The sequence below is a fragment of the Babylonia areolata genome, chromosome 4, assembly GCF_041734735.1.
Source record: "Babylonia areolata isolate BAREFJ2019XMU chromosome 4, ASM4173473v1, whole genome shotgun sequence".
NCBI lineage: Eukaryota > Metazoa > Mollusca > Gastropoda > Neogastropoda > Buccinidae > Babylonia > Babylonia areolata.
Window position 1 is genome coordinate 38,258,704 of NC_134879.1, and position 24,508 is coordinate 38,283,211.

General features: G+C 42.4%; 1 protein-coding gene across 2 annotated transcripts; it reads left to right on the forward strand.

Moving 5' to 3' along the window:
* The first annotated feature begins 3,496 nt into the window (after positions 1 to 3,496).
* On the forward strand, positions 3,497 to 24,362 carry LOC143281149 (breast cancer metastasis-suppressor 1-like protein). Of its 2 annotated transcripts, none has more exons than XM_076586153.1 (9): positions 3,497 to 3,746; positions 9,017 to 9,107; positions 9,450 to 9,577; positions 10,344 to 10,423; positions 10,767 to 10,863; positions 11,149 to 11,235; positions 11,650 to 11,714; positions 12,962 to 13,001; positions 15,096 to 24,362. In XM_076586153.1, the coding sequence occupies exons 1-9, from the start codon at positions 3,584 to 3,586 to the stop codon at positions 15,098 to 15,100; spliced, it is 756 nt and encodes a 251-aa protein (XP_076442268.1). In that variant the 5' UTR covers positions 3,497 to 3,583; the 3' UTR covers positions 15,101 to 24,362. The 2 variants fall into 2 exon arrangements, with proteins under 2 accessions (XP_076442268.1, XP_076442269.1); XM_076586154.1 differs by lacking the exon at positions 15,096 to 24,362 and adding an exon at positions 14,871 to 14,898.
* Positions 24,363 to 24,508: the final 146 nt, after the last annotated feature.

Below are 24,508 nucleotides of genomic sequence, written 5' to 3' on the forward strand. Positions count from 1 at the left end.
AGTGGCCAGATGACGTGACCCACCAACAGGTCAGCCAGCGGTCATCACTGACCACCCACATGGTAACCCGACCCTCGCCAAACCCGGTCCCAGGGTAGTTAACAAGTGGATTGTGATCACCTGATTTATCCCCCCTCTTCCCGCAGAATGGCAAGTTGACTGATTTTTCTTCTTTTTCTTTTTTTTTCGTTATGATTAGTTACTGAGTGCAAAGTGATGATGATGGTGACTACTGCTAGTGCTACTGCTACCACTACTACTTCTGATAATAATGATAAGGAATAATGATAATTATCATCATGATCATCCTCTTTGGCTAAGTGGTAAACGGATAGTCGTCTGCAGTCAGCAATATGTGTGACGTGACAAACATTTTAAATTCCTCTAGTTCTTGATATTGCTTCTTCTTCTTCTTCTTCCACTAGACGACCAACATCAGTATGTTGATGAAAACGGTCGTGTTGTGGAAGGTTGCTGTTGGGCGCAATTCAGCTGGGCTACTTTACCGAGGGATGTACTCAGTATTAACTGATAGGGGAGACTGGGCGCAGTCATCTGGTGTGTTCGCATCTCCAGCTAGGCCAATCCGGCTACCGTAGCGGTCCCCCGGAATACACCCGACCGGCACAGCCCTGGCCTTCTACGACACTAACTTTCCAGTGGGGGGACGTGGGGGGGGAGAAAAAAAACGGTGGGGGTGGGTGGACTTGCTGGCAGGTGTGTGTGTGGGGGGGGGGGAGTAAACAGAAGTGTTGGAGTGGGGAGGGGGGGAGTGGTGGTGGTGGTAAGTCTACTCTGTTGTGTCACAGGCAGGAGGCGAGTCTGGACTTGAAGCAGTCCAGCGACTCTGCTGTGACAACCTCCTGGGGCAGTGTGTTACATTCCGGGATGGTACGGGGGAAGAAAGACTGATCGATCAATCATTCAGTCAGTAAAACGTTATAATGAATCCACCCACCCTCACACACATTCTCTGTCTCTGTCTGTCTCAGGGTCTGTCTCAGTGTCCGTCTCAGTGTCCGTCTGTCAGTGTCTCTCTCTCTCTCTCTCTCTCTCTCTCTCTCTCTCTCTCTCTCAAACGCGTACCCGCATACACACGCAAAAAGCTGACCTGAGAGACTACAGAGACAGAGAGGCAGACAGAGACGGACAGAGACAGACTGAAGTGAATTCCGAACTCAAAAACGTTTTTACTCAAGTATTCAAAGATGAAAGATTTTAGGAATGGCCTGTTCTTCTGTCCTTGCTAATGTACATCCACTGACATCTAAGAGAGAGGGGGAGGGAGGGAGGGAGGGAGACAGAGACACGGAGCAGAGAGAGAGGGAGACAGAGAGAAATCACAGTGTCTGTAGACTGGAGGGAGGGGGGTGGAGGGTGGGGGGGAGCCATACTGTGTCCCCTGGTGTCCAGTGGTATCCAGCGGCGGTCAGTCAATAGACAGCTAACAGTGGCCTGTGGGCGACCTTGCCGCGTCAGTCCACCCATCACGCTGAGGCCCGATCGATACGCTGACTGACCACACTGACCACTACAGTGTGAAGGTCACTCCACCACACGTCACGTGACGGGACACTGAGTAAAGTGATCAACAGTGAATCTGAAACATACAGCATTTGGTTCTGCTTATTCACTGTCTCTGAAACATACAGCATTTGGTTCTGCTTATTCACAGTGTGTCTGAAACATACATCATTTGGTTCTGCTTATTCACAGTGTGTCTGAAACATACAGCATTTGGTACTCCTTATTCACAGTGTGTCTGAAACATACAGCATTTGGTACTCCTTATCCACAGTACATCTGAAACATACAGCATTTGGTACTGCTTATTCACAGTGAATCTGAAACATACAGCATTTGGTACTCAGTGCTTATTCCTCTTACTACCAGGGAGAATAAGCCTGAACATGTTCGCGTTGTGTTTAGTATGGGTCCGATTTTTTCTTCTTTTATCGTTTCAGCAATGAAGCAGTGCACGTTGCAGCCACTGAGACACGCCCAGTCTCTCTCTCTCTCTCTCTCTGTCTCTGTCTCTCTCTCTCTCTCTCTCTCTCACACACACACACACACACACACACACACACACACACACACACCCGTCTAAAAACACTTATAGTGAACAGACGTTAAACTGAAGATAAAACACACACACACACACACACACACACACACACACACACACAGGTTGGGATGTTTTCAGTAAGAAAGGGAAATAAGCGGGCATGCATTGTGCAAAAGAAATTGTTTTTCTCATTACCTCCCATGTGTGCAGTCCCTGACACCCTTGGCTGTGCGTTGCCCCGCTGTGACTGTTGGTCAGAATCACTTTTTTAGTATGTCCTTGGTCAGAATCAGTGAAAGCGACACAGGCACTGTGACAGCCCTGACCGTCAGCTGCTGTCAGTCATCAACGAGCTGCCGTGCGGGCTGACTGTTCGTCAGCGCGGCTGCCGTGGCCGCGCCACTCAACACTGTACATATATAACTAACAAAGGCACCCGGCACGGGCGCTCACGCACACGCACACACACACACACACTGACACACACACACACACCGGCGACACACCAGATTCAGCCTGAGGGAGGAGGTATGACTGACAAATGCACACTGACAGCACGGCCGGGGCGCTCACACACACACTGGGCACACACACACACACACACACACACACACACACACACCGGCGACACACCACTGAGATTCAGCCTGAGGCCATGAAACGAACTACCCTAAAACATTGACACACAGTGAACTGACAATCACAAACTGAGTTGTCTCTCTGTCACGGTTCAAACTCTTTTTCGTTTTGAAACCGCCTGTGATGCTGACAGAGGGAGAGAGATGAAGGAAGGGGGGTTGGGGATTGGGGGGCAGACACAGACAGACACAGACACAGCCTCGGAAACTCACACACACACACACACACACACACACACACACACACATCCATCCCTCTCAGGCTCTTGATATATATATGTATGTATGATAACATAGTCTGCTGGTACTGCAAACCGACATCCTTATCATCTGCTCGTGACACTGAGAGGGGGGTAAGAGAGAGAGATGGAGTAGTACATATATGAGAATGAGCACACACACACACACAAACACACACAGCCTGGCCCGGGGATTGTGGGCGGCGGGTGGGGGAGCGGCAGGGGGACGACCACGGAACCTACAGAAGACTGTTGAAGGTGATTGGTTATGAAACTAGCAGACGTTATGTTCTTACAACGTTCGTAGAACTGCTGTGTTTGGCGCCCGTTTCAATGGAGGCCAACAGTGTGTGAATGGGCAGCACGCCAGTTCCCCACCTCTCTGATTGCGTGTTCACATTCACCCTGCCTGAGCTGGAGGGGAAATCCTCTTCCAACGAGCACAACTTCTGACGTCAAACTCTAAAACGAGGCGAGGTTCCCTGTGTTCTGTGCCACAGCGCAGGCGCAAGATGTGTGTTGTACACATTTCCGGTGTGCTCGTTTGTGTGTTGATTGTATCGCGACGGAGCGTTTGGAGCGCATTTTGCAGCCTTTTGTGGCGCATTCCCTGATCACTTTCTGCCGTTTGTTCTGTCAGGATGCCGTCGGTGACAGAGAATAACGGGGCCGTGGAGGCGGAAGAAGAGGATATGGAGCAACTGGAGAACGAAGACAGGAAAAGTTGGGAGGAAGAAACCGCGTCTGGTTCAGCTGAAGGCGACGACGATCATGAGGAAGATGAAGATGAAGGCGGTTCGTCAGGTAAGGCCGCACGAACACACACATCATCCTTCTTTTTTAGTCCTCGCTTTTGTCTTATTTTTGTTGTATACCTGTCACTTCTTAAGTTCCCGGTTGCCGTATATCGCCTGGAGGTTGACTGCGAGCCTGATGACGAGAAACAAATGTCAGAAAGTGCAAAGAAAAGTCTGCCAGTGGTGCTGCCAACACACGAGGTTGCTACCGTTGTGGCCACTCCGAGTCGCGTAACTGTGAACACGAAATTAAGTTGTTAGGTGTAGATAAAAATAGATTCTTCTCTTCTGCTTTCAGTCAGCTTTATGACCATTTACAAGCAATTATTGAATTCAAGTTACATGTTTTTACTGATTTATTTACTTTATAATTTTAATAGTGAACCAGGATATCGCCATTGCCACCCAACTGAATTTTCATTTTATTTTATACTATAGTGTAGATATCATTATGATAGATAAAATTGATTAATAGGAAAAAAATCACCAGAAGCGCCTAGATCTGCAGGATAAATGTGTTTGAAATGTACATTATTAATTTTTTTTTATTGTCTCATTATCATCATCATTATTATTATAACTAAGCATGCAGTACTGTATACACCCTTGCTCATTTATTTACAAACCATACTCCATCACAGTGCAACATATTTGTATATATTTCAAATTAAGAATAATAAAAAAGTAAATGAAAGGAAAAAAAAGTAGTTTTTTTTTACGTCCATTCAAAACAACATTGTTTTGAAATGAAGTGAATAAAAAAGAGGCATTGAACATTCAAGTTAAGGGAATATATTGTGTGCAGTAAATAAGATAAACTAAAGGGTCTTCAGGAACAATAGTGAAAGAAATTTATTGTGATCCCCAATACTTTGATTTTTCAGTTGTGCGTTGATTCCATCATCAAAGACTCAGCAGTCCATCAGTTATCAGTTGTACTTTACAATGTTTTTTTCAGAATATTTCTCCTGGATGTAAAACATTTTATTTCCACAATTATAGATAGTTCTTTTTGTATCAAATAGAGATTTGACATTCCTCCATTTCTTTGTATATCATGTGATGGATCAGTTAACTTTTTGTTAGATGATTTTTTTTTTTTTTTTTTTTTTTTTTTTGTATAATGTGATAAAATTTCAGTAGAACTTTATGTGTTCTTTGAAACAACCATTTACTTTAATTTTGAATATATAGTTTTATGATATGTATAAAGAATCAACACATAACTGTGAACAGTGAAATTCCAAATGAAATCAAATTCTGAATTACCAATTTCTTTAACCAACTGTGACAGTTTTATGGTTCTTTTACATTCAGTAAACATTTTCTTTACTTTTTTTTCGGAAATTGATAATCTCATGAACTTATCTTGAATAATTATTTAGAATTTTCATTAATGAATCAAAGTATTGAAACAAGTGAACTTCAGTAGTTGAAATTTGGAACAATGCTATTGAAGTTGTTCTCAAGAATTACTTATACACATAATCATACTGACATTGACATCAAATCATTAGCACTATAGCAGTCCAGCAGTAAAATTTTCTTAACATTGTATGCCTGAAGGTTTTGCTAACTGCATGCACACCTTGTGTCTTTAGGTTTTGTTGATTCCATGCACACCTTATGTCCATTGGTTATGTTGACTGCATGCACACCTTGTGCTTGTAGGTTGTTGTTTTTTTACTACATGAATACCTTATGTCAACAGGTTTTGTTGACTGCATGCACACCTTATGTCCATAGGTTTTGTTGACTGCATGCACACCTTAGGTTTTTAGGTTTTGTTGACTGAATGCACACCTCGTGCTTGTAGGTTTTGTTGACAACATGAATATCTAATGTCTACAGGTTTTGTTGACTGCATGCACACGTTGTGTCTGCAGGTTTTATTGACTGCATGCACACCATATCTGTAGGTTTTGTTGACTGCATGCACACCTTATATCTATAGGTTTTGTTGACTGCATGCACATCTTATGTCCATAGGTTTTGTTGACTGCATGCACACCTTATGTCCTTAGGCTTTGTTGACTGCATGCACACCTTGTCTCTGTAGGTTTTGTTGACTGCATGCACACCTTATAGTTATATCTATAGGTTTTGTCGACTGCATGCACACCATATCTATAGGTTTTGTTGACTGCATGCACAACTTATATCTATAGGTTTTGTTAACTGCATGCACACCTTGTGTCTGTAGGTTTTGTTGACAGCATGCACACCTTGTGCCTATTGGTTTTGTTGACTGCATGCACACCTTGTGTCTATAGGTTTTGTTGACTGCATGCACACCTTGTGCCTATTGGTTTTGTTGACTGCATGCACACCTTGTGTCTGTAGGTTTTGTTGACAGCATGCACACCTTGTGCCTATTGGTTTTGTTGACTGCATGCACACCTTGTGTCTGTAGGTTTTGTTGACAGCATGCACACCTTGTGCCTATTGGTTTTGTTGACTGCATGCACACCTTGTGTCTATAGGTTTTGTTGACTGCATGTGCACCTTGTGTCTATAGGTTTTGTTGACTGCATGTGCACCTTGTGTCTGTAGATTTTGTTGACAGCATGCACACATTGTTGACTGCATGCACACCTTGTGTCTGTAGGTTTTGTTGACAGCATGCACACCTTGTGTCTATAGATTTTGTTGACTGCATGCACACCTTGTGTCTATAGATTTTGTTGACTGCATGCACACCTTATGTCTGTAGGTTTTGTTGACTGCATGCACACCTTGTGTCTATAGATTTTGTTGACTGCATGCACACCGTGTGTCTATAGATTTTGTTGACTGCATGCACACATTGTTGACTGCATGCACACTTTGTGTCTATAGATTTTTTTGACTGGATTTTGTTGACTGCATGCACACCTTGTGTCTGACTGCATGAACACCTTATATAGAGATCTATAGGTTTTGTTGACTGCATGCAAACCTTGTGTCTGTAGGTTTTGTTGACAGTATGCACACCTTTTGTCTGTAGGTTTTGTTGACAGCATGCACACCTTGTGTCTGTAGCTGTTTTTGACTGCATGCACATTGTGTCTATATGTTTTGTTGACAGCACACACACCTTGTGTCTATTGGTTTTGTTGACTGCATGCATACCTTGCGTCTGTAGATTTTATTGACTGCATGTACACATTGTTGACTGCATGCACACCTTGTGTCTGTAGGTTTTGTTTACAGCATGCACACATTGTTGACTGCATGCGGACCTTGTGTCTGTAGGTTTTGTTGACTGCATGCACACCTTGTGTCTGTAGGTTTTGTTGACTGCATGCGCACCTTGTGTCTGTAGGTTTTGTTGACTGCATGCACACCTTGTGTCTGTAGGTTTTGTTGACTGCATGCACACCTTGTGTCTTTAGGTTTTGTTGACTGCATGCGCACCTTGTGTCTGTAGGTTTTGTTGACTGCATGCATTCCGTGTGTCTGTAGATTTTATTGACTGCATGTACACATTGTTGACTGCATGCACACCTTGTTGACTGCATGCGGACCTTGTGTCTATTGGTTTTGTTGACTGCATGCACACCTTGTGTCTGTTGGTTTTGTTGACTGCATGCACACCTTGTGTCTATTGGTTTTGTTGACTGCATGCACACCTTGTGTCTGTAGGTTTTGTTGACTGCATGCACACCTTGCGTCTGTAGATTTTATTGACTGCATGTACACATTGTTGACTGCATGCACACCTTGTTGACTGCATGCTGACCTTGTGTCTGTAGGTTTTGTTGACTGCATGCACACCTTGTGTATATTGGTTTTGTTGACTGCATGCACACCTTGTGTCTTTAGGTTTTGTTGACTGCATGCACACCTTGTGTCTGTAGGTTTTGTTGACTGCATGCACACCTTGTGTCTGTAGGTTTTGTTGACTGCATACACACCTTGTGTCTGTAGGTTTTGTTGACTGCATGCACACCTTGTGTATATTGGTTTTGTTGACTGCATGCACACCTTATGTCTGTAGGTTTTGTTGACTGCATACACACCTTGTGTCTGTAGGTTTTGTTGACTGCATACACACCTTGTGTCTATTGGTTTTGTTGACTGCATGCACATCTTGTGTCAATTGGTTTTGTTGACTGCACACACACCTTGTGTCTAGGTTTTCTTGACTGCATGCACGCCTTGTGTCTGTAGGTTTTGTTGACTGCATGCACACCTTGTGTCTATTGGTTTTGTTGACTGCACACACACCTTGTGTCTAGGTTTTGTTGACTGCATGCACGCCTTGTGTCTTTTGGTTTTGTTGACTGCATGCACACCTTGTGTCTTTTGGTTTTGTTGACTGCATGCACACTGACTGACTGACTGTCATTGGCATTGTGTGAAACTGTCATTGAGTGAAACTGATTATACACATTGCGTGATTGAATTCCAGTTATAATGGTTCAGGTTGTTGAGTGCTTGCCCTCTTATTACACTTGATGAGTGCTTGGCCTCAGATTACACTTGATGAGTGCTTGGGCCTCATATTACACTTGATGAGTGCTTGGCTTGGCACTTGATGAGTGCTTGGGCCTCAGATTACACTTGATGAGTGCTTGGGCCTCAGATTACACTTGATGAGTGCTTGGCACTTGATGAGTGCTTGGCTTCAGATTACACTTGATGAGTGCTTGGCACTTGATTAGTGCTTGGCCTCAGATTACACTTGATGAGTACTTGGGCCTCAGATTGCACGTGATGAGTGCTTGGCCTCTGATAACACTTGTAGAGTGCTTGGGCCTCAGATTACACTTGATGAGTGCTTGGTCCTCAGATTACACTTGATGAGTGCTTGGCACTTGATGAGTGCTTGGCCCCAGATTACACTTGATGAGTGCTTGGGCCTCAGATTACACTTGATGAGTGCTTGGCCTCCGATTACACTTGAGAAGTGCTTGGCCTCTGATAACACTTGTAGAGTGCTTGGCATCTGATAACACTTGTAGAGTGCTTGGCCTCTGATTGCACTTGTAGAGTGCTTGGCCTCTGATAACACTTGTAGAGTGCTTGGCATCTGATAACACTTGTAGAGTGCTTGGCCTCTGATTGCACTTGAGAAGTGCTTGGCCTCTGATAACACTTGTAGAGTGCTTGGCCTCTTATTACACTTGAAAAGTGTTTTAAGTTGCACATCTCTGTCTACTTTCTGTCTTTGTGGGTCTATAGATCTGTCTCATCTGTCTTTGTCTCCAGTATTTGAAATGTTAATGTAATAATGGTATTTGTTTTTTAATTGTAACTTTTTTGGGTTTTTTTTGTTTGTTTGTTTGTTTACAGAGATGGATGAGGAGGAGTGTGACCGACGTAAAACAGAATGCATGGACGACCTGAATGAACTGACACACCAGTTCTGTAAACTCAAAGACCAGTAAGTCACTTAAAGTGCTGACTCTTTACTTCACCTATCATTCGCATTCTGACCCAAGTGAACTATTGTTATAAATATAAATCATAAAATTATGGAAGAACACAAGGCATTACACAGTTGACTGTACATGGTCCTGATATAAGTTATTTTCAAAAGCAGATCTGCAACTACCTCACTCTTCCAGTCAGTAATGGTATGAACTGATGTCAGTAATGAAGTGGATAAAGCACAATTTTTTATGATGGGTTAAATAACGTCCACCACATGATGACATGAGATGCATATAACCCATTAGACTGAAGCACGCATTATTGTGCTGAGAGTGACGACCCTTGTTGTCAGGCTGTTCAACGAGCGAGAGGCGCAGATCGAACACAAGCTGAGGGAGTTGGAGCGGGAGACAGACCCGGACTACCTGACACGCCTGGCAGAGCTGGAACGGAGCAGGATAGTGCGCCTTCAGGTGGCCAGTAAGTGATCCCTGGCCTTGAGGGCCTGTGTCTTTGTCAGTGGTTCCATGTCCCTTTCAGTGTCTGCGCTGTGTGTGCATGTGTCTTGAGGGCCTGTGTCTTTGTCAGTGGTTCCATGTCCCTTTCAGTGTCTGCGCTGTGTGTGCATGTGTCTTGAGGGCCTGTGTCTTTGTCAGTGGTTCCATGTCCCTTTCAGTGTCTGCGCTGTGTGTGTGCATGTGTATAAACTGATACGTAAACCTTTGTCTGTAATGCATCAGGTTTTTGTTTGGATGTTTGTGTCTTCAGGAGCGAAGTGTTGGGAATCTGTTGCCCCTGATCTCTAGCATTATGTCATATTCCAGACTTTAGCATCACCAAATTTCAGGATGCATGTTGTGTAGGTTGATTTTTACATGGAACGTGTCTGTCATGTGAAGTCTCATGAATGATGGAACATGTCACGTTGTGTCCATTGTGTGTTGTTTGCCGCTGCGTCATGTGTTGTGTCATGGGACATGTCCATCATGTGTTGTTTGCGTCATGTGTTGTGTCATGGGACATGTCAGTTGTGGGTTGTTTGTGTCATGGGATGTGTCCATCATGTGTTGTGTCATGGGATGTTTCCATCATGTGTTGTGTCATGGGACATGTCCATCATGTGTTGTTTCCGTCATGTGTTGTGTCATAGGACTTGTCCGCCATGTGTTGTGTCATTGGACTTGTCCACCATGTGTTGTGTCATGGGACATGTCCGTCATGTGTTGTGTCTCGCATTGTCTGGCAGAGATTCGGGATGGTCTGAGAAGGGAGGCTATTCAAGAGAAGTTCCGGAGTGAGGAGCTGGCAGCAAAACAGCACATGGAAGTGAGTGATTTATCTATCCATAGTTTTTTTAGTTTTATGCTGGATGGAAGTGAGTGATCCATCTGTCCATAGTTTTCTTAGATTAACAGCGGATGGAAGTGAGTGATTTATCTGTTCATTTCATTGTTTTCTTTGATTTACACTGGATATGGACAGTGGTGCGTGAGTATGCATGTGTTTTTACTTTTGAGTGCACATGTGATATGTGAAGTCAGCTTAGTATCGTAATTGTTTCGTTTGGTATGTGGCATTATTCTTAGGGTGTTTTCTCAGTACTTTGTTGTCATTTGGTTTCAATTCATCTGTTAATTCATTCACACATTTCTGATGTTCTGTCTGTCAGAGTGAGAAGGAGCTGTTATACGACCACTTGAAGTCGGAGCTGGAAGAGAAAATCAAACGCCTGGAAGAAGATCGACACAACATCGACATTACAGCAGGTACACTGACACAGCATCGACATCACAGCAGCAATGCTGACTCTCTTGTGAAGGCATCATCACTGTGCTGTATGAACATCAGTCATCAAACCAGCGTTGCTAAAGAAAGATCCATTAGTGCACACCCACATGACTCATGCATGCATGTGAATGCACATGGACTCATACACACACACACACACACACACACACACACACACACACTTTATCATAATCTCTTATGTTGCCACCCACCCCCCTTTTTTTCTTTTTTCTTTAAACTGACATATATGTTGCCTGTTTCAGATTTATATGAATCACAGAACCAGAAGAAGAGGAAAAAACATGATCCCTTCAACTGTGATCGGCGGAAGAAACCAGTTCAAGTTTCTGATATCCTTTGGTGCCCATTTCCAGAACTGTGTGTTTGTTTTCTGTTGATGTGTTGAGTTTGGGGTTTGGTTTGGTTTGGTAATGGGTGGGGGTCTTTTTCTCACCCTGTTTGTTTGCTGGTGTATGTGTGGGAATGTGGAAATATGATATGGGAATTACTTTCTGTTTTTTCTTGTTTCTCATTTGAAAGCAGTGTTTTCAACAATGAATGATCATAAATGATTGTCAAAAGGGATATGTTTTATGTATCTTTTTTTTTTTTTTTAATTTATGCATATGTCAGTTTTCTAATTTGCTGACACATCAAGTTCAGCAGAGCACAGTTTTTGATTTGTTCTTTATCTGTTTCTCATTGCATGTCAGTACTTTTTTGAACAGTTCAAATGGATATATATTTTTTCCTTGACTAGTCACGTCCATATATTGTTTATTTGTTACGTGACACAGAAATCATCGAGGATTGGACAATGATCAAACGGGTATGTGGATCTCTGTGTGTGATACATGTGAAAAGAGATGGTGTGGTGATGTGTACAAGGTGTATCATGGTGTGTGTGGTGATGTGTACTGTCTACAAGATGTGTCATGATGTGTGTGGTGATGTGTACAAGGTGTGTGTGGTTTTGTGTACAAAGTGTGTCATGGTGTGTGTGGTGATATGTACAAGGTGTGGCATGGTGTGTGATGTGTACAAGGTGTGTCATGGTGTGTGTGGTGGTGTGTACAAGTTGTGTCATGGTGTGGTGATGCATACAAGGTGTGTCATGATATTTGTGGTGATGTGTACAAGGTTTGTCATGGTGTGGTGATGAGTACAAAGTGTGTCATGGTGTGTGTGGTGATATGTACAAGGCGTGTTATGGTATGGTGATACGTGCACAAGGTGTGTGGGCGTTCATTTTTTATTATCTGTCTTTACAAATATTTCATGTGGGTTTTTTTAAGTTCAGTCAGGAATGTTTCATTTGATCAACTGCCTACCACATCATTTTAATTCAAGAATTCACTAACAAAATAGCAGTGTGAATGAGAATGTGTGTGAAGTGATATATAGTGACAGTGTAGTGAACAGTGGATGGTGTAGGTGTGGTTTTCAGGCAGTGATGTGTATTGACAGTGAAGTGAACAGTGAATGGTGTGTGTGGTTTTCAGGCAGTGATGTGTAGTGACAGTGTAGTAAACAGTGGATGGTGTGTGAGTCATGTGTGTGTGGTTTTCAGGCAGTGATATGTAGTGACAGTGACGTAAACACTGAGCCATGTGTGTGTGGTTTTCAGGCAGTGATGTGTAGTGACAGTGAACATTGAACCATGTGTGTTGTTTTCAGGCAGTAATGTGTAGTGACAGTGACGTAAACACTGAGCCATGTGTGTGTTGTTTTCAGGCAGTGATGTGTAGTGACAGTGACGTAAACACTGAGCCATGTGTGTGTGGTTTTAAGGCAGTGATGTGTAGTGACAGATACATAAACACTAAGCCATGTGTGTGTTGTTTTCAGGCAGTGATGTGTAGTGACAGTGACGTAAACACTGAGCCATGTGTGTGTGGTTTTCAGGCAGTGATGTGTAGTGACAGTGACGTAAACACTGAGCCATGTGTGTGTTGTTTTCAGGCAGTGATGTGTAGTGACAGTGACGTAAACACTGAGCCATGTGTGTGTGGTTTTCAGGCAGTGATGTGTAGTGACAGTGACGTAAACACTGAGCCATGTGTGTGTTGTTTTCAGGCAATGAAGCAACAGGCACAGAGAAGAAAGGTGGACTGCTGTAAGTAGAATCAGTTATTCTCTCCCAGTGTGGTATTTTACTTACTTTTTTTTCTGTTATACACCTCGGTTTTTCACTAGCCATGTGATATCAGGATAATTATGATATCACTCTCCGTATGTAATCATATCCCTGAAAATCTCACACAGTTATCTGATACAAGGATGCAGGTGTGTCCATAACATTAAATGCTCTTGCCTTCACCACATTGTGTTGATGTGTGCAGTATGACCCTAGAACCTTCACCACATAGTGTAGATGTGTGCAGTATGACCCTAGAACCTTCACCACATAGTGTTGATGTGTGCAGTATGACCCTAGAACCTTCACCACATAGTGTTGATGTGTGCAGTATGACCCTAGAACCTTCACCACATAGTGTTGATGTGTGCAGTATGACCCTAGAACCTTCACCACATAGTGTTGATGTGTGCAGTATGACCCTAGAACCTTCACCACATAGTGTGTTGATGTGTGCAGTATGACCCTAGAACCTTCACCACATAGTGTGTTGATGTGTGCAGTATGACCCTAGAACCTTCACCACATAGTGTTGATGTGTGCAGTATGACCCTAGAACCTTCACCACATAGTGTGTTGATGTGTGCAGTATGACCCTAGAACCGTCACCACATTGTGTTGATGTGTGCAGTATGACCCTAGAACCTTCACCACATAGTGTGTTGATGTGTGCAGTATGACCCTAGAACCTTCACCACATAGTGTTGATGTGTGCAGTATGACCCTAGAACCTTCACCACATAGTGTGTTGATGTGTGCAGTATGACCCTAGAACCTTCACCACATAGTGTGTTGATGTGTGCAGTATGACCCTAGAACCTTCACCACATAGTGTGTTGATGTGTGCAGTATGACCCTAGAACCTTCACCACATAGTGTGTTGATGTGTGCAGTATGACCCTAGAACCTTTACCACATAGTGTGTTGATGTGTGCAGTATGACCCTAGAACCTTCACCACATAGTGTGTTGATGTGTACAGTATGACCCTAGAACCTTCACCACATAGTGTGTTGATGTGTGCAGTATGACCCTAGAACCTTCACCACATAGTGTGTTGATGTGTGCAGTATGACCCTAGAACCTTTACCACATAGTGTGTTGATGTGTGCAGTATGACCCTAGAACCTTCACCACATAGTGTTGATGTGTGCAGTATGACCCTAGAACCTTCACCACATAGTGTTGATGTGTGCAGTATGACCCTAGAACCTTCACCACATAGTGTTGATGTGTGCAGTATGACCCTAGAACCTTCACCACATAGTGTTGATGTGTGCAGTATGACCCAAGAGGCTGCTGCCTTCGCCACATAGTGTGTTGATGTGTGCAGTATGACGCAAGAGGCTGCAGCCTTCACCACATAGTGTGTTGATGTGTGCAGTATTACGCTAGAGACTGCAGCCTTCACCATATAGCGTGTTGATGTGTGCAGTATTACGCTAGAGGCTGCAGCCTTCACCATATAGCATGTTGATGTGTGCAGTATGACGCTAGAGGTTGCAAGCCTTCACCACATAGTGTGTTGATGTGTGCAGTATTACGCTAGAGGCTGCAGCCTTCACCACATAGTGTGTTGGTGTGTACAGTATTACGCTAGAGGCTGTAAGCTTTCACCACATAGTGTGTTGATGTGTGCGGTATGACGCTAGAGGTTGCAAGCCTTCACCACATAGTGTGTTGATGAGTGCAGTATGACGCTAGAGGCTGTAAGCCTTCACCACATAGTGTGTTGATGAGTGCAGTATGACGCTAGAGGCTGTAAGCCTTCACCACATAGTGTGTTGATGAGTGCAGTATGACGCTAGAGGCTGTAAGCCTTCACCACATAGTGTGTTGATGTGTGCAGTATGACCCTAGAGGCTGCAGCCTTCACCACATAGTGTGTTGATGTGTGCAGTATGACCCTAGAGGCTGCAGCCTTCACCACAAAGTGTGTTGATGTGTGCAGTATGACCCTAGAGGCTGCAGCCTTCACCACATAGCGTGTTGATGTGTGCACATAGCGTGTTGATGTGTGCAGTATGACCCTAGAGGCTGCAGCCTTCACCACATAGCGTGTTGATGTGTGCAGTATGACCCTAGAGGCTGCAGCCTTCACCCCTTCAGGCAGCACTGGTGGGCCACAGCAACGTGCAGGGCAGCTAGCGGCACGCCACATGCACACTTTTGGGCACTTCAGGCAGCCATACCTTTTCTCCACTCCTCAGCCCGCACAGGCAGCCATACAATGGGAAGGTGCACCCCCCACCTTGCCTCTCCATCCCACTCTCCCTCCCTCCCCCCCTCCACGCCTGACTCACTCATGACCTTCAACCCCATTCTATGGGGTCGGTGACCTGGGCCGTTCCCATCAGCCATCTGATGTTGAATCTCTGTTGCACGGACTGCATCTGCACTGTCACCATGGTGACACACACACATTGGATGGATTGTGTTGTGGAAGGACGGTGTGTCACCATGGTGACACACACACATTGGATGGATTGTGTTGTGGAGGGACGATGTGTCACCACGACAACTCACACTCACAGAGGGGATGGATTGTGTCATCGAGTGGCGGAGCATTGTGAAGATTGATGGTGTTTGGGGATGTGGGGTTATTCCTCTTGGCCAGGGTGGACTGCATCTTCGGGATTTGAATTGTTTCTTTTTGGGGGGAGGGGTTATGTGGGTTATAGAACCTTTGCAGCTAGTCTGACCACAGGCATGTGGACACAAAGCGAAGAGTTGTGCGCGGTGACTGACGTCCTGAGCTGCAGACTGTGGAGCCGTGTGAGATTGCCAGCGCGGGGGCCACGGCCTTCAACCTTGACACGCGTTTTGCCGTCTGTGTGCACACTGCGCCATGGGTGTCTGTGCAGTGGAAACGGTGATGTGTTGTGAGTGTGCCATCAACGTAGCAGGAAGGCAGGAGATACTGCTTTTGCATTACAACAGTGACTGACAGCCTGGCCGTGAACTGTGTCAGGTGTTACTCCTGAATGACAGCTGACATGATGTCTCTTCACTCTGCATGATGTGGAGGACACACCGAATCAGTGACCAGCAGAAAGAACTGGACTCTGTTTAGGTTGTCATCTGGAGTATTCCCATCTATTGTGTATCACCATTCTCCACGGACAAATGCAACAGTAATGTGACACTGATGACTGGATCCAGTGATGTGACGTGACATGACATGACCAGTGTACTGGGGATGGTTGGGGAGGGTACCGCACTCAGTGCAGCTACTCACATGATGGGTGTACAATGAACATGGCCAGTGGTCAGTGTCAGACCTGGATGGGTTGAGACTGACCGTGGGTATTGTGGTGGAAGGACTTGTAGTCCCAGCTTGACGCACTGCTCATGTCAGCATCTGTCAAGGCAGGGTGGTGTCTTCTTGCAGCACAGTTGTCTTTTCCTGACCCACTGTGCAGTTGTAGAACTTGAGCTGCGAAAGATTAGTTAACTTAAAATGGCAGTACAACAGTGACTTGAAGTAATGTTATCCGTGTTCTTGTTGTTGTGTATATTCATGCATTTTTGTTTATTTTGTTATACTGATTTACATCCAAGGGGTTTTTTGATTGTTGCACAGAACTATCCAAAGGTCACCTGTATTAAAAAAAAATTATATATATATTTCTTGATTAAGTGAACATCAAGGTCCTGTCCAGCACAGTGCACTAGAACAGCTCAGGGTTATTGTACTGATCATTGCGGTGATTGTCCTGCTACACATTGTTCTGTGGCTTCTTCATGCTATACAACATTGGAAATATAAAACAAAGAAAATGGACCAGCGCAATATTAGATGTGTAATTATATTTATTCATAAAGGAAATTATGTGAAATGCAAAGCTAATTATTAAGCAACAAAACAAAAAAGATAGAAAGACATGTAATGAATGCATAAAAAATCACAAGGTTGATCAGTGATTCAGATTGTCACAGTTGATACAGTACAATGAAGGTCCTATCTGCAGACCCCAACTGTTGTAGACTGTCATTGAAGGTCCTGTGGATGAGGCTGTGACCAAGGATCAGCTTTTAATTAAAGATTGATAAAAATAAAAAAATTCTCTCATTTCTTTATTGTTAATGTTCAGTTTACTTGAAGGCAGTTGTCTCTTTTTGATTCAGTTAGAAATGAATTGAATAAAAATCATTGCTAGTGCTGGCCACTGTTGTCAAAGTATGATATTACAACACTCCATAATTGATGCTAATTAAAGTTTACTTGAAAAGGTAGGTTTACAATATGAGTTTATTGCTATGCCTGCTTCCGTAAAAAGATTTTTTAAGTGATGGGTAGTAGGGTACAGCAATAACTGAATATTATTTTGCTGTGTTTTTTCCATGTGCTTCAGAGAATAGACTGGGACAGGTATTATATTTGCAGAATGAATTCATGCCAGGGAAGTTTAAAAAGTAAGTCTGAATTAATTTCCTTTGAGTTGGACAAAAAACACCTTTTTCACCTCCTTGTTTGTGGTGAAGAGTGGATGACTGCATTGTGCCATTTCCTTCACTTAACTCACTCCTGATGATGGAACGCTGTTGTGTTCCTGACATAAGGTAGCATTCTGGATGACGGAACGCTATAGCGGTTTCAACAATTGAAAATTTTTCCACATTTTCCTCAGGGGGTAGCATAAAAATTGCAACTACACCGGGCAATGCGAACATGTCAAGGGTCGAATGGAAAGTTTCTTCATGAGATTCCATAACAACACACTCCACAGTGAGCCAGCAAGTTCAGGACCCCACACAAAAAGCTAATCAGCATACGTATCGAAAATGGCGTTGCAGGCAATACAGGTGGAAAGTTTTGGAGCAAACTAGATCATGACAGCAGCTTTTACCACTGCTGAAGTGATGCTTCAAAGTGAAGGTTTCGACATTGATGAGGATGATGAAGACGTTGAATAAAGTATCTGTAGTGAAGAAAGCTACCAGCAAGTAGGTACTGATAGTGATTCAGCTTCTGAGAACAGTGAAGAGGGAGGGGGTGGGTGTTCACATGACGTAAGGAGAGGGGTCAGTGGGTCAAGTTCAGTGAGTTCATTCAGTTACTTTATGTTTTGTATTTTTTGTGATTTTTTTTTCCAAACCCTAACAAATGGGTCGTCTGTAGGGAAAAGCAAGGGAGAGAATTAGTCGTCTGGAGTGAGTTAAGGTAGTAAGTTTACAAAGTAAGTCTGAATTAACTCCCTTTGATTTGGAGGAAAAAGTTGTCACCTCCTTGTTTGTGGTGACAAGTGGATGAATGTATTGTGCCAGTTCCTTCACTGAAGTTAATCACTGTCATGTTGTGTTTCCATTCTGCCAGCCTGACTTGTGTTCAGACAGGGAGTGAGAGTGAGAGAGGAGAGTGGGGCAGCCACAGCACTGATCATGTTCACCTTTCATCTTCTCCATCTGGGTCAGAATGAAAAACATCAACATCAGACCCTGGGACAGAGTTATAAACCAGAATTTAAACATGTATAATTATTTTTTTATGATAAACATGATAGACTATTCATGAATAATTGATGCAGGAGATAGTGTAATATGATAGACTATTTATGGACAGTGCAGGAGATAGTGTACAGACATGTAAAGACCATGTACAACAAGGGCCAGCAACAGCAGAGAGACTGTCAGTCAGGCTGTGTTGAAGTTTGTGACTCCATATTTATTGTGGATACAAGTGTGTGACTGCATGTTCCTTGTGGATAAAAAGTGTGTGACCCCATGTTGATTGTGGATAAGAGTGTGTCAGAGTATGTGACCCCATGGTGATTGTGGGTAAAAGTGTGTGACCCCATTTTTATTAGTGTGGATAAAAGTGTGTGACCCCATGTTTATTGTGGATAAAAGCTGAACTGTGGTTTTCTTGATGCCCATTATGCATGGTGTTGCAAACTCCACTTTCTGGTCTCTACAAGTTCCAATAGATGCTTGCCCTGTGTTCCAAGGCGAAGAGACTGAGTAGAAAACCCAAAATCAGACAGACAGACCGACAGACAGGCCAGCATGAGACATATCTGTGTACAGAGTGGGAGGGACTGTCACTCCCGTAGTGTGCTGTCCAGCCACACCTGATGCTGTATCAATCAATCACCATCCCCAACGTAATTCAGTCTCCCCAGACTGACAGATGCCTGCTACTCTCTTTCTGAAGAATCTCATACATGTCTGGATTTTATTTGTCCATTTTTATTTTTTTGTCATTTCATGATGTGGGCCCTGTGTGCAACCTTGTCTGTAACTGCACTTGTTTTTTGTTGTACGGGAGGATTTAAGGTCTGTAGGGGTCGGTGTGGTGTGTTGATTCAGTGGCTGGTTTATAACTGACGTGGATGTGGGTGTGGTGCCTGTAGGGGTCTGATGTGTTGTGTTGATACAGTCGTCAGGTTATGACTGATGTGAATGTGGTGCCCTCTCACATCTGATCCACTGCACTGACAAGTCAGCAAAGTCCTCTATCAGTTGTGCTCATGGGCAAAGCATTTAACAGTATGCAACATTTCAGGCAGTGGGTTTTTTTTTTGTGGGTGTTTTTTAAAAAAATTTTATTATTATTATTTTTTTTTATCAAAGATATTTTGATGCATAATTTTCATTTTAGGATGGATTTGGAATGATATCCAGTGAAAAGACTTGAGATAAAGAAAACAGCAAGGATTGTGCTACTGCTCACTGGGCGACAGAAAGTGTGGCTGTGTGCAAGACAAGGTGTTCAATCCTTTCATTTGATTTGATAACATTGAAATAGACCACACTAAATAGCATTTTATTCTCTAAAATAAAAAGGGGGAAGCTGCAGAACTGATGTGTGTATGAGAGAGAGAAAGTGAGAGTGAGAAAGAGATGTATTTAGACACTACACAGTAACATGTACTTGTCAGTCTGTTAACATTTTTTCTTTCAAACAGAATCCAATACACTTCTCAGTTCTGAGAGGTCATTTTAAACCAAAGTTTGCAAGTTTTCGTCATTTCAAATTCCATTCCACCCCTGTCACAGTTACTATATTCTAGTCAAATTTTACCATGACATTCAGGAAAACAATTCTTGAGATTACCAAAAAGTAATGATATTTGTTTGTTTTTTGTTGTGTCTGTTCTGGTTGTTCCTTTGTTTCTCTGCAAAGTTGGATGAAACCAGATGTGTATTTCATCCATACTGCTTTTGTCACATAGGTATGTGACAAGAAACGAAACGATAATGAGAACAGAATTAAATTTGGTGACAGTTACAACTGAGGGAATAATGGGGAATAATTGAGGACAACATAAAGGATGTCTTACACACCCACAGCACACACACACACACACACACACTCACACATTGATATTCACATAGGTGATGTGCAGTGTACCTTATGGCATGATATATAATTATAAGTGTTTTAACTGTTTGCTTATATACAACACATGCATCTCTGAAGGTTAGTACCTCTTTCATACAGACAGTACAACAGGAGATGAAAAGAAGAAAAACAGTACTACCCTCCAGAATGTGAACAGGAAAGATCTATCAGACGGAATCCATAAATTAGAATAATTACATTTGTGCATTGTCAAAGTTTTGTCTGAGTTGTCTTGGTGTTGGTAGTGGGGGTGGGGGGTTGCAAGTGATTGGTTGTCATGTGATTGTACTTTTAGTGTAGTTTTTTTATGCCTTATTTATTGTAATGATTGGTTTACCTAATGATTTATTTATAGCCAGTGTTTATACATAGATCATCTTTTTAGTTGCTACCCTTAGCACTCTACTCCAAAGCAGTGTATGATGTGTATGATACACATTTACAACAGTGTATAATGATAATAATAATTAGTATTTATTTAGTACCAAATCTTGTGGTGAGTCAAATCAAAGTGCTTTCACAGCAGTCATTCACATGCATGCGTAACTCTAAACTGGAGAAACTGAGAGAAGGAAGAGGCAGGGGAGTGACGCTATCTTGGGAAGAGGTGGGTTTTACATTTTTCATCCTTTAAATGTTTGTGTGGTCATTGAGAGGGGTTGTTATTTTTCAGTTTCCTAGACTTTGTATATATGTGAAATGAAGTGGGAAATATCATTTTGGTTGGCCTAAGGGATTCTGGATTTATTTTCTTAGTATGTAATGTACAAAATTGACTTATTGCTTGTTTGTAAATTAATCGACCAAAATATAATTTGTAAAGTTATTATCTGCATTGAATGCTAAAGTTAGTGCAGTTGTATGTGTGTGCATGCATGTGTGTGTGTGTGTACATGTGTATGTATATGTGTATGTGCCATTCAGTGTGAGTTTGACACAGAATGAAAATCATAGGACTTGTACAGATGCATAATTATAATTGAAATTATTGTATATATGTTTACTTTTGTATATAAAATGTTCTTAACTTTTGGTCACATTACTGAAAGCTCCCCCTACGTCCCCCCCCAGGTTGTCCAAGTCACAGTTCAGTTCAGTTACTCAAGGAGGCATCAGTGCGTTCGGACATATCCATTTGTGTAGACCACATTTGCTAAGCAGATGCCTTACCAGCAGCATAACGGGTTTAGTCAGGCCTTGGGGGAAAATAAAATATAATGAAGTAAAATAAGATATATAAAGTATACAAATAAATGGATAAGTCATTAGATTGATGAATAAATAAGTCACATAAGTGAGTAAAATAAGTAATAGAAACAGGTTATCAAGGTGTAGAACAAAATCCATGCACCCCTTCCCCCCCTCTTTCTGGAGATCTCTTCCTTGATGTCCACGTTCATGAGGCTGCAACTCTATGCTCACTCCTTAAGGTTTGCAGGTGAAACTTTTAGATGCGTGGCCATTTTACCCCACCATTAAGGCATCCATCCTCCGTTTTCGGGGGCCACTCCCCTCAGTCCAGGTTGCTGGAGATGGTGACAGCAAGGCTGGATGTGTGTGGGTGGCTGTGGTTGGTGTGCTGTACAGGCACAGATATGTGCTGGTGGTTTCATTTCCATTCAGCTCAGTTTTGTGGTCTTTTTGTGTTTTGTTTTTTCAATTGTTTTGTTTTCTGCCTTGATCTGTTTCTGTCTTGTGTTCTGTTTTCTTATGCACCAGTAGGTCTTCCATGATGGTCACTGCATTTTGTGTTGATGATGATGACATGGATACTCCATTTTGATGCCTACATTGATGTTGAGCTTTCTGTTCCTTGTTTTATTTATTTGTTGTTGTTTTTCACCTGGGGAAGAGAATCTACTTTGTTGTGTCTGTTTGAAGGTAGGATGCTGGTGTGTGCTGCTACATGTTTAGCCTTTTAGTTTTGAATCCCATGCTGATGAATTGTACGGAAAGTTGGTATTCAATCTGTTACTTTTGCTTTGACATGTGATTATACGGGGCATCTTTTTTTCATTTCTTATTGTGAAGATTTTCAGTGTTGTCTCTGCTTTGATTTTGTTTTGACAGAACAGATGTTGCTTTCTGGAATGGCAAAGTATGAGTACAACTAGTTTTTTGGTAAGTTTTTTTCTGTTTTTTTTTTTTTTCCAGTTAAAGAGGGAACACGGTTTAGAATTTTCAGTTTCAATCTTTTTCATTGTATACATCCACAAAAATGCTTTGCTATTTACCCCATGCCGTATTTGTACGTCATCGTCATTTCAGGAATTTTCAGTTTTAAAGTTGATGCGTCCCAATAGCCACCAGTCAGAAAGCTTGATATGTCTATTTTCATTATCCTTGAGGAGCAACAGCCAGTCACGCTGTGTGTGGTAATTCCTGAATATTATTGTCATTACCCCCATCATGATGCTTACAGAATGGTGGACGTCAATCCACAACCTTACCCTTGTGGCTTGAAACATCAGTGTGTTGCAACAAAAACAAAATTGTGATTTTGCCATCAAAGATGTTGCAGAAGCTTTTTAAGTCACTGACGATGATGAATTAAGCGCTTGGTATGGCAAAACTTGTCAGATAGTTCGCTTGACGTGACTGAAAGTTAGAATGTTTGCAGAGACGAGGAAGGGTAGGGCTAGTTGAAGAGCTAGGTGTAGCCTGCAAAGGAGAGAAAGCAGAGCAGGTCACGTATAGCTCTGTGGTTGATCTATAGTTGACCTCAAAGACAAAGCATGCACTTGTTCAGGGCAGGGAGAGAGTGATGAAGGGGGTGAATAGTTTCGTGCAAGTTGTGAATTACATATACAGCATGGTTTTAGAAAAGCAAGCTCGCATTTATCAAACAGCTATCCTTATGAAGGTTACCTTATGAACAGTGCTTGCCCCCTGCACTGTGGGCCAGCTGGGTCACTGTTAATCTCTTCAATACTGTCTGAAAGTGAGTTTGAAGTGAGTGGGCCTGGCACAGGCAGCAGTTGCAATTGAAGGACGTGTACATGCACAAATATTGTGTTAAATGAATTGCTAACTGTCAGAATTTGATAGTCTGTTCATTTTCCTTTCAGAAAAGTATGGGTCATATATACTTTCTTGCAGTAGTTTACATGCTAGAATTTTTGTTAATCATTACACCATCTGCAACCCAAAACCATCTGGCAAATAGGAAGCACAAGTTAAAATAATGCCTGACACTCAAGAGCTTATGAGAAAACCCTTCAGTTTGACACATTTGTTATAAAGCTTTACATATTATAGCCCATTATTTGATTAGTCTGATCCTTTAGCTGTAAGTTGTACATTAATATTGTGTTCAGGACTAGAATTTGTAGAACAGAAATTGTGTATCATTGTAGTCTGTGTGGAGGTATTCTATGTCTGTCTGTACCATCATTAATTTTGTAGTCTGTGTGCAGGTATATGTCATTGTGTACCATCATTTGTAGTCTGTGTGCAGGTATATGTCTGTGTGCAGGTATATGTGTGCAAGTATGCCGTATGTGTACTGTTTAGTTCACAACTGGTATGTCTGCCACACAACTTTATGCAACCAAATATCTGAGCACACTGGACTGACTGGAAATGGAAGCATTGTGATATTGTGTTCAGCGGTTAAGGTGACTTTCTATTTTCCCCTTAATTTCTGTGGTGGTGATGACGATGACGATGATGACGTCCTCGGTTACAGGGGATAGAGCACTTCACTTTCACAGAAGCCATGGACACTTCTGTCATTGAGAAAGAATGTGCGTTTTACATGTTCATGAAATTATAAGAGGGGGAAAGAGAGAAAGTCAAGTATGAGAGAGAGAGGAAGTTTGTGTGTGTATGAGTCCACAAGCATGTGTATATGTAAATTTACATGAAGTGAAAGTAAAATACTTGCAAATATGGTTTGTACAGATACATTCTACGATCTATATTTCCTAAACTGGAAAAAATGTATGATGTGTTTAATAAATAATAGTTTAGCAAATGTAAATATTTACATGTGTTGTTTTTTCCAGTTTGGCATGTGCTGATAGTTTTGTTTAAATGTTTGTAGAGATTGTTAAAAGAACACAGAGAGAGTGTTAAAAGAACAGTTTGTGATGCATACCACTCTGCTAGAAACAGATGAAATCAGTGAACAGTATCATTCT

Coding starts and splice junctions, on each gene's coding strand:
- LOC143281149 (XM_076586153.1), top strand. CDS start 3,584: ATGCCGTCGGTGACAGAGAATAACGGGGCCGTGGAGGCGGAAGAAGAG. Junction 9,578..10,343: donor AGTGCGCCTTCAGGTGGCCA/GTAAGTGATCCC, acceptor ATTGTCTGGCAG/AGATTCGGGATGGTCTGAGA. Junction 10,424..10,766: donor CAGCAAAACAGCACATGGAA/GTGAGTGATTTA, acceptor TCTGTCTGTCAG/AGTGAGAAGGAGCTGTTATA.